The 12,961-nt window shown below is 59.0% G+C and overlaps 1 protein-coding gene across 1 annotated transcript in view; it reads left to right on the top strand.

Moving 5' to 3' along the window:
• ANKMY1 (ankyrin repeat and MYND domain containing 1) overlaps positions 1–12,961 on the top strand; it is a 53,574-nt gene that overhangs the window by 21,328 nt on the left and 19,285 nt on the right. Inside the window, exons 13-17 of the mRNA XM_018040054.1 lie at positions 302–433; positions 2,929–3,042; positions 3,377–3,542; positions 9,628–9,703; positions 10,453–10,613. Coding sequence (XP_017895543.1) covers positions 302–433; positions 2,929–3,042; positions 3,377–3,542; positions 9,628–9,703; positions 10,453–10,613 — 649 coding nt within the window. The remainder of the gene's footprint in view (positions 1–301; positions 434–2,928; positions 3,043–3,376; positions 3,543–9,627; positions 9,704–10,452; positions 10,614–12,961) is intronic.

Below are 12,961 nucleotides of genomic sequence, written 5' to 3' on the forward strand. Positions count from 1 at the left end.
TGACCCTGTGGGGTGAGAGGCCCGGCAGGATCCGGCTGCGTCCCCGGGTGGAAAGCAGAGAGGCGCCAGGACCACTTCTGAGCAACTGGATGTTGTTCTGAGGAAGCGCTGGACCTGGGCTGCCCTGGGGAGTGGGAGGCCTCGCTAGGGAGCCGCCGTGTGCCCGCCCCAGCCTCGCCATCTGAGCCGGGCCCCTTGGGGTGAGAAGCAGGGAAGCCGCCCCGTGTGGCCCGGCTCCGGGCGCTTCCTTCGCTTGTTGGGAGGGGGCGTGGCGGGTGCTGACAGGGCTGTCTGTGTCCAGATTGTGAAGGAGCTGCTGTCCTGCGGAGCTGACCCCAACATGCTACTGACCAAAGGCTTGGGCAGCGCCCTGTGTGTGGCCTGTGACATCATCTATGAGAGCCAGAGGAGCCTGGAGAGCAGGCTGGCCCTGGTGAGCCGGGGGTGGGGGGTGGCCCTGGGGCGAGAGGGTAGACGGGGCGGCCCTGGCGGGCAGGGGCTGGGGTCTGCACTGGACCCTCTGGCCCTGCCTGTGGCAAGGCGCTTCGCAGCACTTCATGGGCTGTTGCTCTGTGTTCAAGACTCGATGTTCCAAACACTTGAGAAAGTACAAACAATTCTTGCCTTTTATAGTTTATAGACCTAAAATATGTTAGTGGCAAACCCACTCAAAAGGCCGGACAGAGTCCCTAGTTTGTCTTGAGAGGCATTGGGCTTGGCTTTGGTCTGGCTGCAGGACTCTAGAGTTTTCAGTGACAGAAACGGATGAGCAGGGATCCAGAAGCTGTATGGGGGGAGTGAGGGGATGGGGAGCTGTGTCCTGAGTGGGGGATGGGGTGCTGTCCCTGGGTGGGGGATGGGGGAGCTGTGTCCTGGGTTGGGGGATGGGGAGCTGTGTCCTCAGTGGGGGATGGGGAGCTGTCCCCTGGGTGGGGGATGGGGGAGCTGTGTCCTGGGTTGGGGGATGGGGGAGCTGTGTCCTGAGTGGGGGATGGGGTGCTGTGTCCTGAGTGGGGGATGGGGAGCTGTCCCCTGGGTGGGGGATGGGGGGGGGGGGGGGGGGGGGGGGGGGGGGGGGGGATGGGGGAGCTGTGTCCTGGGTTGGGGGATGGGGGAGCTGTGTCCTCAGTGGGGGATGGGGAGCTGTCCCTGGGTGGGGGATGGGGAAGCTGTGTCCTGGGTTGGGGGGGGATGGGGGAGCTGTGTCCTCAGTGGGGGATGGGGAGCTGTCCCCTGGGTTGGGGGATGGGGGAGCTGTGTCCTCAGTGGGGGATGGGGAGCTGTCCCCTGGGTGGGGGATGGGGGAGCTGTGTCCTGGGTAGGGGTGCTTTCTCTGCTGGAAGCAAAGCTTCACTGGCAGCGCCCCCAGAACCCAGGGTTTTTGTTTGTGAGGAAGGAAGGTTGAGTGATGAGAGGCTGGTGAGTCACTGAGGCCGCCTTGTGTCTCCCCAAATAGCGACCCTGCTGACACCTGCTCAGCAAATGTGGCTTCTGAACTCCTGTAGATGACAGCTGGATTCTTGTCTGTCACGTTGAGCCTTGCGGTTTGTGGTTCTGTCAGCATTTCTCGATGAGACTGTGAAACCAGAGAACCTCTGTGCAGCACAGCATGCTTGCTTGCCGTGGTCTGGGTGGGCGCCTCTGACGGATGCTGTTTGCTATGAATGCAGTTGGTGCTGCGTCAGAAGTGGAGGACCTCGCCTCGGGGTGTGCCAGGGTCCAGATGCACACACATGTGCATGTACAGACACATGCAGGCACATGTGCAGCCACTCCCAGTGCTCGCAACACACGGTGCCACATGGCCACACTGGTGCAACGGCGCAGCACACTCACACAGCTGCTCTCTGCAGCCACACACACGCGTGCACACACATGGCCACACACTGGTGCACACGTGCGCAAGCCCCCACACACTCACACAGCTGCTCTCTGCAGCCACACACACGCATGGACATACATGGCCACACACTGGTGCACACGTGTGCAAGCACCCACACACTCACACAGCTGCTCTCTGCAGCCACACACACGCATGGACACACATGGCCACACACTGGTGCACATGTGCAAACAAGCAGCTGCTCTGCAGCACACACACGCATGGACACATCCACACAGCTGCTCTCTGCAGCCACACACATGCATGCACACACATCCACATGCCTCTGAATACGTGTGCAAGCCCCTGCACACTCACACACACGTAGCTGGTCTCTGCAACCAGGCACACAGCGCCTGTGGTCTTACTGAGTGCCCTGGGTGGTTGGATGGATGGTGAACATGTATGGACTAGGGCTTTTGGCCTCTTCAGCCTACAGAACTTGAGAACAAGTCACAGGTTCCCGTGCTCATTCCCCAGGCGGGGTGCGCTTGTTCCTGTATGGGGTGGATAGAGGCTGTGTCCGGGGTCAGTCTGGAGGCTCAGGCGGTCTGCCCGCCCTTTGGTGGTGCTGAGCGCAGGATGTGTGCGCGTGCCCTGCTTCTGCTTCCTGGCCTTCAGAAGTGGCAGCTGGGCTTCTGGCCTTTCTGTATCTTGTTGTCCATGATCTGCCTCAACTGCACGTGCACCCGGCTGTTGTCTCCAACAAACCGCTTGGGGTTTGCCCTCCCACCACCTACAGCTAGTGGAGTGGGGCCAGACCTCAGCAGGGTGCCCTGGGGGTGTGCTTGGGTCAGGGAGGGCCGCCCGAGGAGCTGGCCAGCCCTCAGACTCAACCTTGCTCTGAGGGTTGCTCTGAGGATACACCACGCTTATGTCTCGTCCATCTGTCTTGTTTGTCTTGCTGACACTCCGCACACCTGAGAGTCTGGCCCAGCTGGGTCATGCAGGGGGCAGGAGCCCGGCCCTGCTCTCCTGCTGGGGGTGAGGACCCCCTGGTGGCTGGGGCAAATGCGAGCCTATGACGTGGGCTCTGTTCTCCACAGATTGACCGGCTCATTAATTACGGGGCTGACATCCTGAACCCTGTGACACTTTCACAGGGGGACAAAACGGCTGTGGGCACAGCGGTCGACTATGGGTATTTCAGATTCTTCCAGGTGGGTTGAGTCTCTCATTGGTGGTGGGGGTGGACTGGGGCTTTTAGCAACTCTTGGGTAAGGCGGGCCAAATGTCCCTCATGCCTCTGACCAAAGTCCTCCCCTGGCTTCCTAGAAGGGAAAATCCAGGCCCCCCAAGCATGTGCTGCCAGCATAGCTGCCTCTGTGCCAGCTCTCTGAGCGTTATCCTGGTCTGTCCTCACAATCACCGTCACGACCACAGTGTATCCCAAACAGTGTTGGGCCTGGGCCAGGGCTGCTGAACCTGCTCCCCCTGGGGGACTGGGGGCCAGGTGCCCCGTGCTCAGAGGTGGTGACTGGCGCTGGGTTGCAGGACCGGAAGATAGCCCACTGCCCCTTCCACATGCTGATGCCCGCAGAGCGGGAGACATTTCTGGCCCGGAAGAAGCTCCTGGAATACATGGGCCTCCAGCTGCGCCAGGCTGTCTTTGCCAAGGAGTCCCAGTGGGACCTGAAGGTGCTGCATCTAAGCAAGAGAGGTGGGTGTGGTGGGCGCTCGGGCAGGGTGGTCACGTGGGTGTGGTGGGCAGCCAGCGGGGTGGGCAGCTGCAGTGGGCTCCTCAGGCAGCTCAGAGCTGACCCGGAGGACCCCTTGGCCTGAGTGTGTGCGACAGGCTTTATGCATTGTGGAAGAGCATGGGTGCCTTGTGCTAGGGGCTGCATCCCCCGAAGGTCTGGCTCCAGGAGGCTGCGTGGGGTGGGCCAGGAGAGGACACGCCTGCTGGGCCAGTGTCCACCTGGCCCTCAGATGTTCTGCCAAGGATGTATGCAAGGGGAATTGAGAAGGGGCTTCTTGGGCTGGGGAGGTGAGCCTGGGAAGAGAGATTGGGAGGTCCCATCACAGGTCTGGGAGCATCACCTTTGCCCAGTGTCCCAGCCGGCCCCACCCCCTGCCTCCCCTGCTGCCGCGGTGGGGGACTCGACACCTGAGGAGGGGCGACGTGCCTGCACCGGGGCTGGGGGCGAGGGACCGTGCCCTGCGGTCTGCTTGGTGAGCTGTGCCGTGGGGGTGGAGCTGGTAGGCAGCCTGGCCTAGGGGTGAAGCCCTGGGTCACCCTCTCCTGAGGGCCCTGCGTGGTCTAGCCCCATGGCAGAGCCAGCCTGAGCTGCGGTCTTGGGTGAGAGCCGGGCGGGTCCTCGGGCATGGGCGAAGGATCCATAACCCCATGGTGCACAGACAGGGAGCTTGTCTCCTGGCTCAGCTGGTGAAAGAGAGTGGACTCCCAGGGAAGCCCACGGGCCCAGGGGAGGGGCTGTGCCTTCCAGGAGGTGGGGGTGGGGCAGGGCGTGCGGCGAGCCTGAGGCACGGCTGCCTGCGTAGGGGGCCGGGGACCGGTGGCCTCTCCTCAGCCACACCTCTGCTCCCGTCTGCTGCCCAGAACCTGCACAGCGGGTGATGGGGAGACAGAGGTGGTGCCGGGGGCGCTCAGAGAGCAGCTGGGAGGGGGGACCCCGATGCCCCTCCGCCCTGCCCAACTCGCTTACATGTACCCTAAGCCCCCCAGCAGCACCCCGCCCTGCCCACCACCCACGTGTGTGCTCACACACACATGGACCAGCCTCTCCACCTCCCCCACCTGCCAGGCCCCCATCCACACACGTACATACACACACAACCCCCAAGCCCACACCCACCCACCTTTCCACACACCGCCTGACTGTCTGCACCCTGCAGCCCCAAGATGCCCACCTTCCATACATAGCGCTCCTTACTGCTGTACACACACTCACACACTAACACAAACCTGCCAAACCCCTCCACAAACCAGCGCACCCTCAGATCCTCACCCACCTCTGTCGCACACACACACCCCAATATCCAAACTTCCTGCACACACAAAATAAGACCCCTGTTCCCCAGCCCACAAATAGTTACTAACCAGATGCCCACCACCCGCTCACACACATCCCTGCCAACTGCTCATCTCCACCACCCCTCACACTCCTGTCCTCACACACCCGCTACCCCAGCCCAGCCCCCACACAAGCCCCCAGGGACCAACCTCCTCACCGCCCCCCCACATACCCACACCATTATTCCCCACATGCACACTCATCCCATCCTTCCCCACAGAACCTCCTTGCACATACACACCCACCATCCATCATAACCCGCCCCCCACGCTCACCAGCCCACCCACAGCCACGCACGTCCATTCACCCTCACACCAGCTTGTGGCCGCCAACCCCTCACAGCTGCGTGCCCACACACGACCTCGCTGTCCCGTTGGGTCAGGGGCTGTAAGGGTACTGTGGCCTGAGTTCAGCGGGGCGGGAGATGCTTAGTCAACAAGCAGGTGTTCAGGAGGCTGGAGACTGAACTCCAGGAGCCAGGAGCCGGTGTGGCCAGTTCTGAGGAGGGCCGCTTCCTGGCTCCTCGACGCCGTCTGCCTGTCCTGTTCTCACATGGGAGGGAGAGCGTGCACTTCCTATTTTTACAGGGTACTAATTCCACCAGAGGGCTCTGCCCCCGTCACCCCAAAGCCCCCATCCAAGTCCCATGGCACTGGGGTTAGGCCTTTAGCAAATTAATCTTGGAAGGATACAGGTGTGTCTATAACACCTCTCCCCGGCCCTGACTTAAACACGAGCCTCCCCTGCCCTCTCACCTACACACCACCCAGCGCACAGATGACGAGTCAGCCCCAGAGGGGAGCAGTGATGATGGGAAATGGACAGGCCCCCAGTGAGAAGTGGGCACCGCTGGGCACATCCGCGTGGGCGCGGCGGAGAGAGGCGAGCAGGAAGTGCAGCGGAAGACACCATGACGAACACACCCAAAGTCTGCTGAGAGTCGCCAGCCTATGCATCCAGAGCGCTTAATGGACTCCCAACAGGATACACACAGACACCCACAAACAGACGCACGACAGTTAGAATACTGAGAGCCGAACGACTCACCACACGGGACCCCAGTGAAGCCGGCAGCTGGCCCCTCCGCAGAAGCCGCGGGTGCCAGGAGGCAGGGGCATGGCACAGTCAAGCGCTCAAGGCAGGAAGCTTCAGCCGAGAATGCTAGGTCCAGCAAAGCCGGATGGAGGCTACAGAAAGGCATTCCCGAAGACAGCACCCGTGAGGACTTGTCCCTCGTCGCCCTGCTTTACAGGAAGTACTAAAGCCGTGACTCCGGATGGAAATCAAGTCATCCATGTGAATAAAGAGCACTGGGAAAGCCAATTGTAAAAATAAGAAATAAACGCATGTTTTCTTAACAGATTTAAAAAGAAATTCGCATGATTTCTATATAAGCATTTTATTTAAAAATTACTATAAGCATATATATATATATATGGATTTTATTTATCGTAATCCTGGTGGCTCGGCTGCTAAAGAATCCACCTGCAATGCAGGAGACCTGGGTTTGATCCCTGGGTTGGGAAGATCCCCTCGAGAAGGGAACGGCTGCCCACTCCAGTATTCTGGCCTGGAGTCACAAGGAGTCGGACATGACTGAGTGACGTTCACTTTCACTTTCAAGGAAATAGCAAAAGTATAGTTTGAAATAATTGAAGAAATTAAACATGACATTTAAAAGTATTCACTTAATGCAAAAAAGTAAATAAAGGCGGAGTAGAAGGACAGAAATACGAGACACAGAAAACAAGATGCGAAACCGCAAAGGCAAACCCAGCCGTGTCAGTAACGACATTAAGTCTGAGTGGGCTGAATAATACAGTCAGGAGGCAGAAACCAGCAGATTGACTAAAAATAAGAAAAATCCATTTACATGCTTCCCACAGGAGACATATTTTAGACTCAGTGATACAAATAGATTGGAAGTAAAATGATAATCTTGCATCGTGAAAATAACAACCACAAGAAAGTTGGAATAGCTATACCCATATTACCTAAAAATGGACTTTAAAGCAAAAATATTACTGACGATAAAGAGGGACATTTTTAAAAGATGAAAGAGTCAATTAATCAGGGAGATAGAGTAATTATAAACCTCTATGTACCTAACGGCAGACACCCAAATAACCGAAGCAGAAAAGACACATGTGAAATGCAAAACAAATGATCCAATAATAAAATAGTTGGAGATGTCAGTTCCCGATGTTCAATAATTTGTAGAAAATCTAGGCTCGAAATCATAGAGAAAAGAAGATCGAGCAATACTGTTAGACCAGAGGACAGGGAGTCCTGGCACGCTACAGTCCACGGGGCCACAAGGAGTCAGGCACGGCCGAGTGGCTGAACACACACGCTAGACCAGAGACCTCGTGCATTTACGGAGCACTGTGCCCGCCAGACAGCACACGCATACTCTCCTCAAGTGCACGCGGGACGTTGTCCAGGGCAGACCATGCGCTCGGTCATCAGAAACCCCTCCCCACACAAAGCTCCTAATACGTTTATAGGCATAGAAAGAATGCAGATGAGGTACTCTGGCCACAGCGGAATGGAATTAGAAATGAGTATAACAGGAAGACATTTGGAGATATCACATAAAACAATACGCTTCTAAATAACCAGGGGTCAAAGAAGAAATTAAAAAAAGCAATTAGAAAGTACTTTGATCTGAATGCGGAAGAAGACAGCATACCAAAACTCACGGAGGGCAACAAAGCAGCGATCACAGGGAAATGTGTAGCTGTGGATGCCCAGGCTGAAAAGAAAGACAACCTCAGTCAATACCCTAGCCTTGCTCCTTAAGACAGTGGCGAAGAAGAGCTCGCTACACCTAAAGTAAGCTAGTTGGCCAGCTAGAGAAATGTATGTGTGTCTTTTAGAGAGAATATTAGTGAAATACAGGATAGAAAAATAATAGAGAAAATCAGTAAACCTTGGAAATGCTTCACTGAGAAAATCAGGAAAACTGACACATTTGGCTAGATTTACCAGGAAAAAATGCAGACTCAAATCACTGAAATCAGAATGAAAAGAGCAGGCATGACAAACATCTAGGAGCGAAAAGACTCGTGAGAGAATATTCTAAACAACTTTATGACGACGAGTTGGAGCAGTAAGATGAAACGGACAAGTTGCTGGAATCATGGCATCTACCACAACTGACTGAAGAGGGAATAAAAAATCTGCCCAGATTTATAACAATTAAAAAGATTGACTAAGTAACAAAAAACCTCCAAGCAAAGGAAAACCCAGGTACGGATGGCTCCATTGGTGAACTGTACCGAACATTTAACATGGAATTAGCACAAACCCTTTTCTAAGTCTTTCAAAAATTAAAGAGAAAGGAACATTTCCTAACTTATGTTATGAAGCCTCGTTACTGATTCCAAAGCCAGACAATAGCATTATAAGAAAACTAAAGACCAATATCCTTTATGAATATAAATGCAAAAACCTACAACAAAATACGAATGAACTGGGACTTCCCTGACAGTCTCTGTGCTTACCGTGCAGGGGCATGAGTCCCATCCCTGGCTGGGCAACTAAGATCCCACGTGCTGCGTAGTGTGGCCAAAGATATACATACAGTAGCAAGCCAAACTCAGCATCGTGCCAAAGAACTGTCTACCATGGCTGAGTGGGATCCACTCCAGAAATGCAAGGATGGTTTAACAGCAACATAATTGTCAATGTAATATACTACACTATTAAAATGGAAGAAAAAATTCAATTGATGTAAAAAAAAAAACTGATGCAGAAAATCCAACATCCGTTCATGACGAAACACGCAGCAAAGAGCAGAAGGGCACTTGTCTAACCTGATGGAGGGCGCCCGTGAGAAACACCCCCAGCCGGCGTCAAGCCAGTGCCCCCAGCGCCAGGAAGAAGGCAGAAACGTCTTCCCTCCCCACTTCTGTGTGAGGTTGTGCTAGAGTTGTAATCTATGCAATTAGACAAGGAAAACGAAGGAAAGGGATCTGATTCGGGAAGCGTCGCTCTGCCCAGTGGCTCAGGAGGGCGCTTTGGCCCTGCCCCGCTCTGTCACTCACAGAACTGCTTGGACCCCTCAACAGCATGGGGAGTGGTCCTGGGGGCTGGGGGGCATGAGGAGCGGGGAGGGGGGTTTCCCACATTCTCTACTGTCCTGGCCAACGGGTGTTTCTTTGTGGGGTTCCTGCATGTTAAGGGGTGCCGGGGGAGTGGAGGATGGGTGGCCTTCCTTGAGAGGACTGGCGCATTGTCTAAGCACAAGAAAGCAGAGGGGTGTGGTTGAGCATCAGGTGATTACTGTCGGGGGGCTCTCTGCTCTCCTGTCCCCCAGCCCTCTGGGCATCCTGCCGCCAGTGGCCAGAGAGCAGAGCCAAGGGTCTCCAGACCAGAGGGGCGCGTGAGCTGGCCAAGGCCAGAGGGGAGCTATTGCTGCCCTGTGGCCATTAAAAGCGGAGTCAGGAACCCGGAGCTGGGGCCGACGGCTAGGAGGCTTGCAGAGCTCGGGGCATGGGTGCAGGAGCAGGGGCACACAGCCCGCTCTGTGCCCTTGGACCTGCTGGGGGCCGCTCAAGGGCAGTGCTGCCTGCCCCGCCGGCCTTGCAGGGCCGGGGAGGGGGCTTACCGGGTGGTGGAGGCGGGCAGCACAGTGCCGCCCTCCACAGGTGGGCATCACGTGTGACCGGGGGCCGTGGAGTCTAATGCAGGTCTCTCTCGGTGCAGCGGAGCTGGCCCCCTGCCTCCGGCTGAAGCGGAGGGGTGGCATGCCCAAGGGCCAGGACTTGCCGGAGCAGGAGCAGTAAGTGGCTGGGTGGTGCCCTGCTGGGTGGTGATGCCGAGCCTGCTGCAGCCTCCCTGCCTGGGGCAGCGTCGCTCCTGAGAGGCCCAGCTCTGCTGCAGGCCGTGGCTCAAGTCAGGATGGGGGCACCGGGGGTTGCAGGCTCACTTGTGGACTGGCCTGGGTGGCTCTGGGTGGGTTCCATGACCCCCGGGGAGGGGGGAGTGGCTAAGTGGGGGTGAGCCCAGCTCTGCTGCTCGGAGATGCCCCCCACCACCGTCAGGCCGAGGCCCTCCTCGCCCCTCACTGCTGGCCCCCTCGGGCCCCAGCTCTGCCCCGTCCCTGCAGTTACGGGCAGCCCTGCATGCCCAGTGCTGTGTTATCCCCACGGGCGTCCCAGATAGCTTCTGCCCAGGACACCCTGGGGGGCAGGGCGGGGGGTGGGCGGGCGGGAGGGGGAAGGGCCCGCACCCAGCTCACTGTCCCCCGGCCCCGAAGCAGATCCGCCCAGAACCAGACACTGCAGACTCCTGCCACCCCTCACCGTGGTGATGACGGGGGATCCCTGCATAGGGGCTGTCATTTCCTGCCCGGGGGGTGTTGGCCAGCACAGGGTGGGGGCTTGTTTCCTGCTCTGGGTAGTGCCGGGCTGGACACACTTAGACCGGGACTCGTGAGCTGTCCGCTCTGAGCGCAGGACGTGGCGGGCCCCGGCGCCCAGGGCCTCAGGCACACGCGCCGGGCGCCCCTGCCCGCCCGCCCCCTTGCAGGATTCCCTTCTTCAAGTTCTGCTACCAGTGCGGCCGCTCCGTCGGGGTGCGCCTGGCACCCTGCACCCGCTGCTACGGGATCCTGGCCTGCAGCAAGTACTGCAAGACCAAGGCCTGGTCCGACTTCCACAAGAGGGACTGCAGCGGCCTCGTGGCCATTGGTGAGGCCGGGGCGGCTGGGCTGCTGCGGGGCCGGGAGGGTGGCCCCGGCCATGCCCCGGAATCTCCCCAGTTCCAGCCACTTCGTGCGATTCCCGGGGAGGGGGCCTGTGTGCGGACAGGGAGGCGCGCAGGGAGGAGAGGCGGGGGCTGAGGGCGGTGACTCCCCCTGGCCCTGCTGCTCCGGCGAGGCCGCTGTTGGGCAGGGTGGTGTGCAGAGCTGTCCCCTGGGACATGGCCAGGCGGCTTGGGCCCTGCTGGGGTCGGGGGGGAGGCAGGGGTGTCCTGCTCTTTCTTAGACTCTGTCCTCGGCTCCAGTGGAGAGGCTGGACGGACCCCTGCCCTTGGGCCCGTGCCCCTGGAGCTCTGATCCACAGCATCACCTCCATTTCCCACTCTGTGAAATGGGTCTTTTAGTAACAGACTGCTGTGGGGGGCACCCTGGATCTGGCCACAGTACCCGCACCTCGGGGGCTGCAGGACAGAGGCCTGGGTCATCTCTGAGGAGCAGTTGCCCTGATAGCTGGTTCTCGCCATGCATCCCGTGCACACATGAGCTTTGAGCAGAGCGCGCCTGTGCAGCGCTCACCCCATGTCGGGCCCTGGGCTCTGGGCGCCCCTGCTGCGGTGGGACGCGGGGGAGCCGAGAGAAGAGGCTGCTCTGGGCGGCGCTTCCAGCAGCAGCCACTGGCCTGCGTGGGCACGTGGGCCCCTCGGGGATGGCCCGGCCCCTCACCCCCAGGCCCCCTGCTCCCTGCCAGTTTCTTGTCCAGGGGAGCAGCAGGAGGAGGAGTCCTGGAGGGTGGATGGACCTCAGTGAAGAAGTGGCGCTGGGCTCCGTGGCCAGGAGGGCTGGGCCGCCGGCCCCCCTGCTGGCACCCGCCCGTGGGGCCGCCTCTGGGCTGCTGGCCCTGAGGACTCTAAGGTGGGGGTCTGCTCTCTGACCCTGAAATAAAGCGGCCCCCCTGGAGGGGTTTGAACCCTCTCCACCCTGACCCGGCTTCCCAGGTGGCGCTGGTGGTAAAAGAACACGCCTGCCAGTGCAGAACACATAAGAGACCCAGGTTCGATCCCCGGGTGCGGAAGACCCCCTGGGGGAGGGTGTGGCAACCCACTCCAGTGTTCTTGCCTGGAGAACCCCATGGACAGAGGAGCCTGGTGGGCGACAGTCCATGGGGTCCCAAGGACTCGGCCACGACTAAATCGTCAGCACGTGCGCACGCACCCCTACCCGGGCCAGGGGCTCTGCATCTGACCCCCCTGGCCTCGGCTGTCTGTCGGGAGAGCAGGGCGGTGGGTTCGCGTCAAGACTGGAGCGTGCTCTGAAGGTGCCGCCAGGAGGTGGGGGTGTCTGGGCTCATCGCGGCTCACAGGGGGTGGGGCGGCACCTCCTGTTCCTGCCCACGGGCTCCAGGCTGTCCACTAGTGGCCAGGGCATCCGTTTCTCCATGCGCATTTACTGAACGTCTGCTTTGCCAGGGCTGTTCTAGGGGGGCTGGTGGATGTGGGAATCACCCCCAACTGATGGAGGGGAAACAAGAGGGTGACCGTGAGCCAGGAAGGAGGGTCCCCAGGTGGCGCGTCTGCCCCCATGGAGGGGCGGAAGGAGGGGTGGTGAGGCGTGAGGGCAGGGGACTCCATCTTCCAGCAGGAAGGTGGAAGGTGCTGCTGAGAACAGAATGGGGGCGGGGTGGGCAGGTGGCAGAGGAGGTGGGGTGGGTGGAGCCCAGCCGGGGAGGACCCCAACCCAGCAGGCTTTTCGCTGGTTAGCGTGGTGTCTGCAGCCATGCTGGTTTGGCCTGATTTCCGGAGTGTCTTGTCGAGGACCGGGCTCCCTCGTGAGGCTCCCTCCTTCCCCGAGGGACGTTCGCTGGGGCCGTCCCGCCTGCTGCTCCCGGCAGGGCTGAGGACGGCAGCTGGGCAGAGGAGAGGGCCTGGCCGTCGCCCTGGAGCTGGGCTAGCTGTGCCGAGGGGCTCCCCGTGGAGGCTGGGGGTGGGCCTCTGCACCTGCCTCAGCCAGTTCTGGCTGCAAGCCACCCTGGGACACGTGACGTGGCTGTGGAGTGTCTTCCTGGAGGAGGGGGACGTGGGTGCCTCTCACTACATCTGCCAGAAGGAAAACTTTCCTAACGATGACTTATGAGTTATAGAACACGTATACACAAAAGTAAGAAATGGGCGATGACAGTTATCCCAGCACCTGGAATCACGCGGCTGGCACTGTGGTGTGTGCTTCCAGTTTCAGCCGAGAGTCTATGTAGACACCAGTGGGAACAGTGACAGACGTTATTTTCTTGGGCTCCAAAGTCACAGCGGATGGTGACTGCAGCCATGAAGTTAAAAGACGCTT

The sequence above is a fragment of the Capra hircus genome, chromosome 3 (genome assembly GCF_001704415.2).
Source record: "Capra hircus breed San Clemente chromosome 3, ASM170441v1, whole genome shotgun sequence".
NCBI classification, from domain to species: Eukaryota; Metazoa; Chordata; class Mammalia; order Artiodactyla; family Bovidae; genus Capra; species Capra hircus.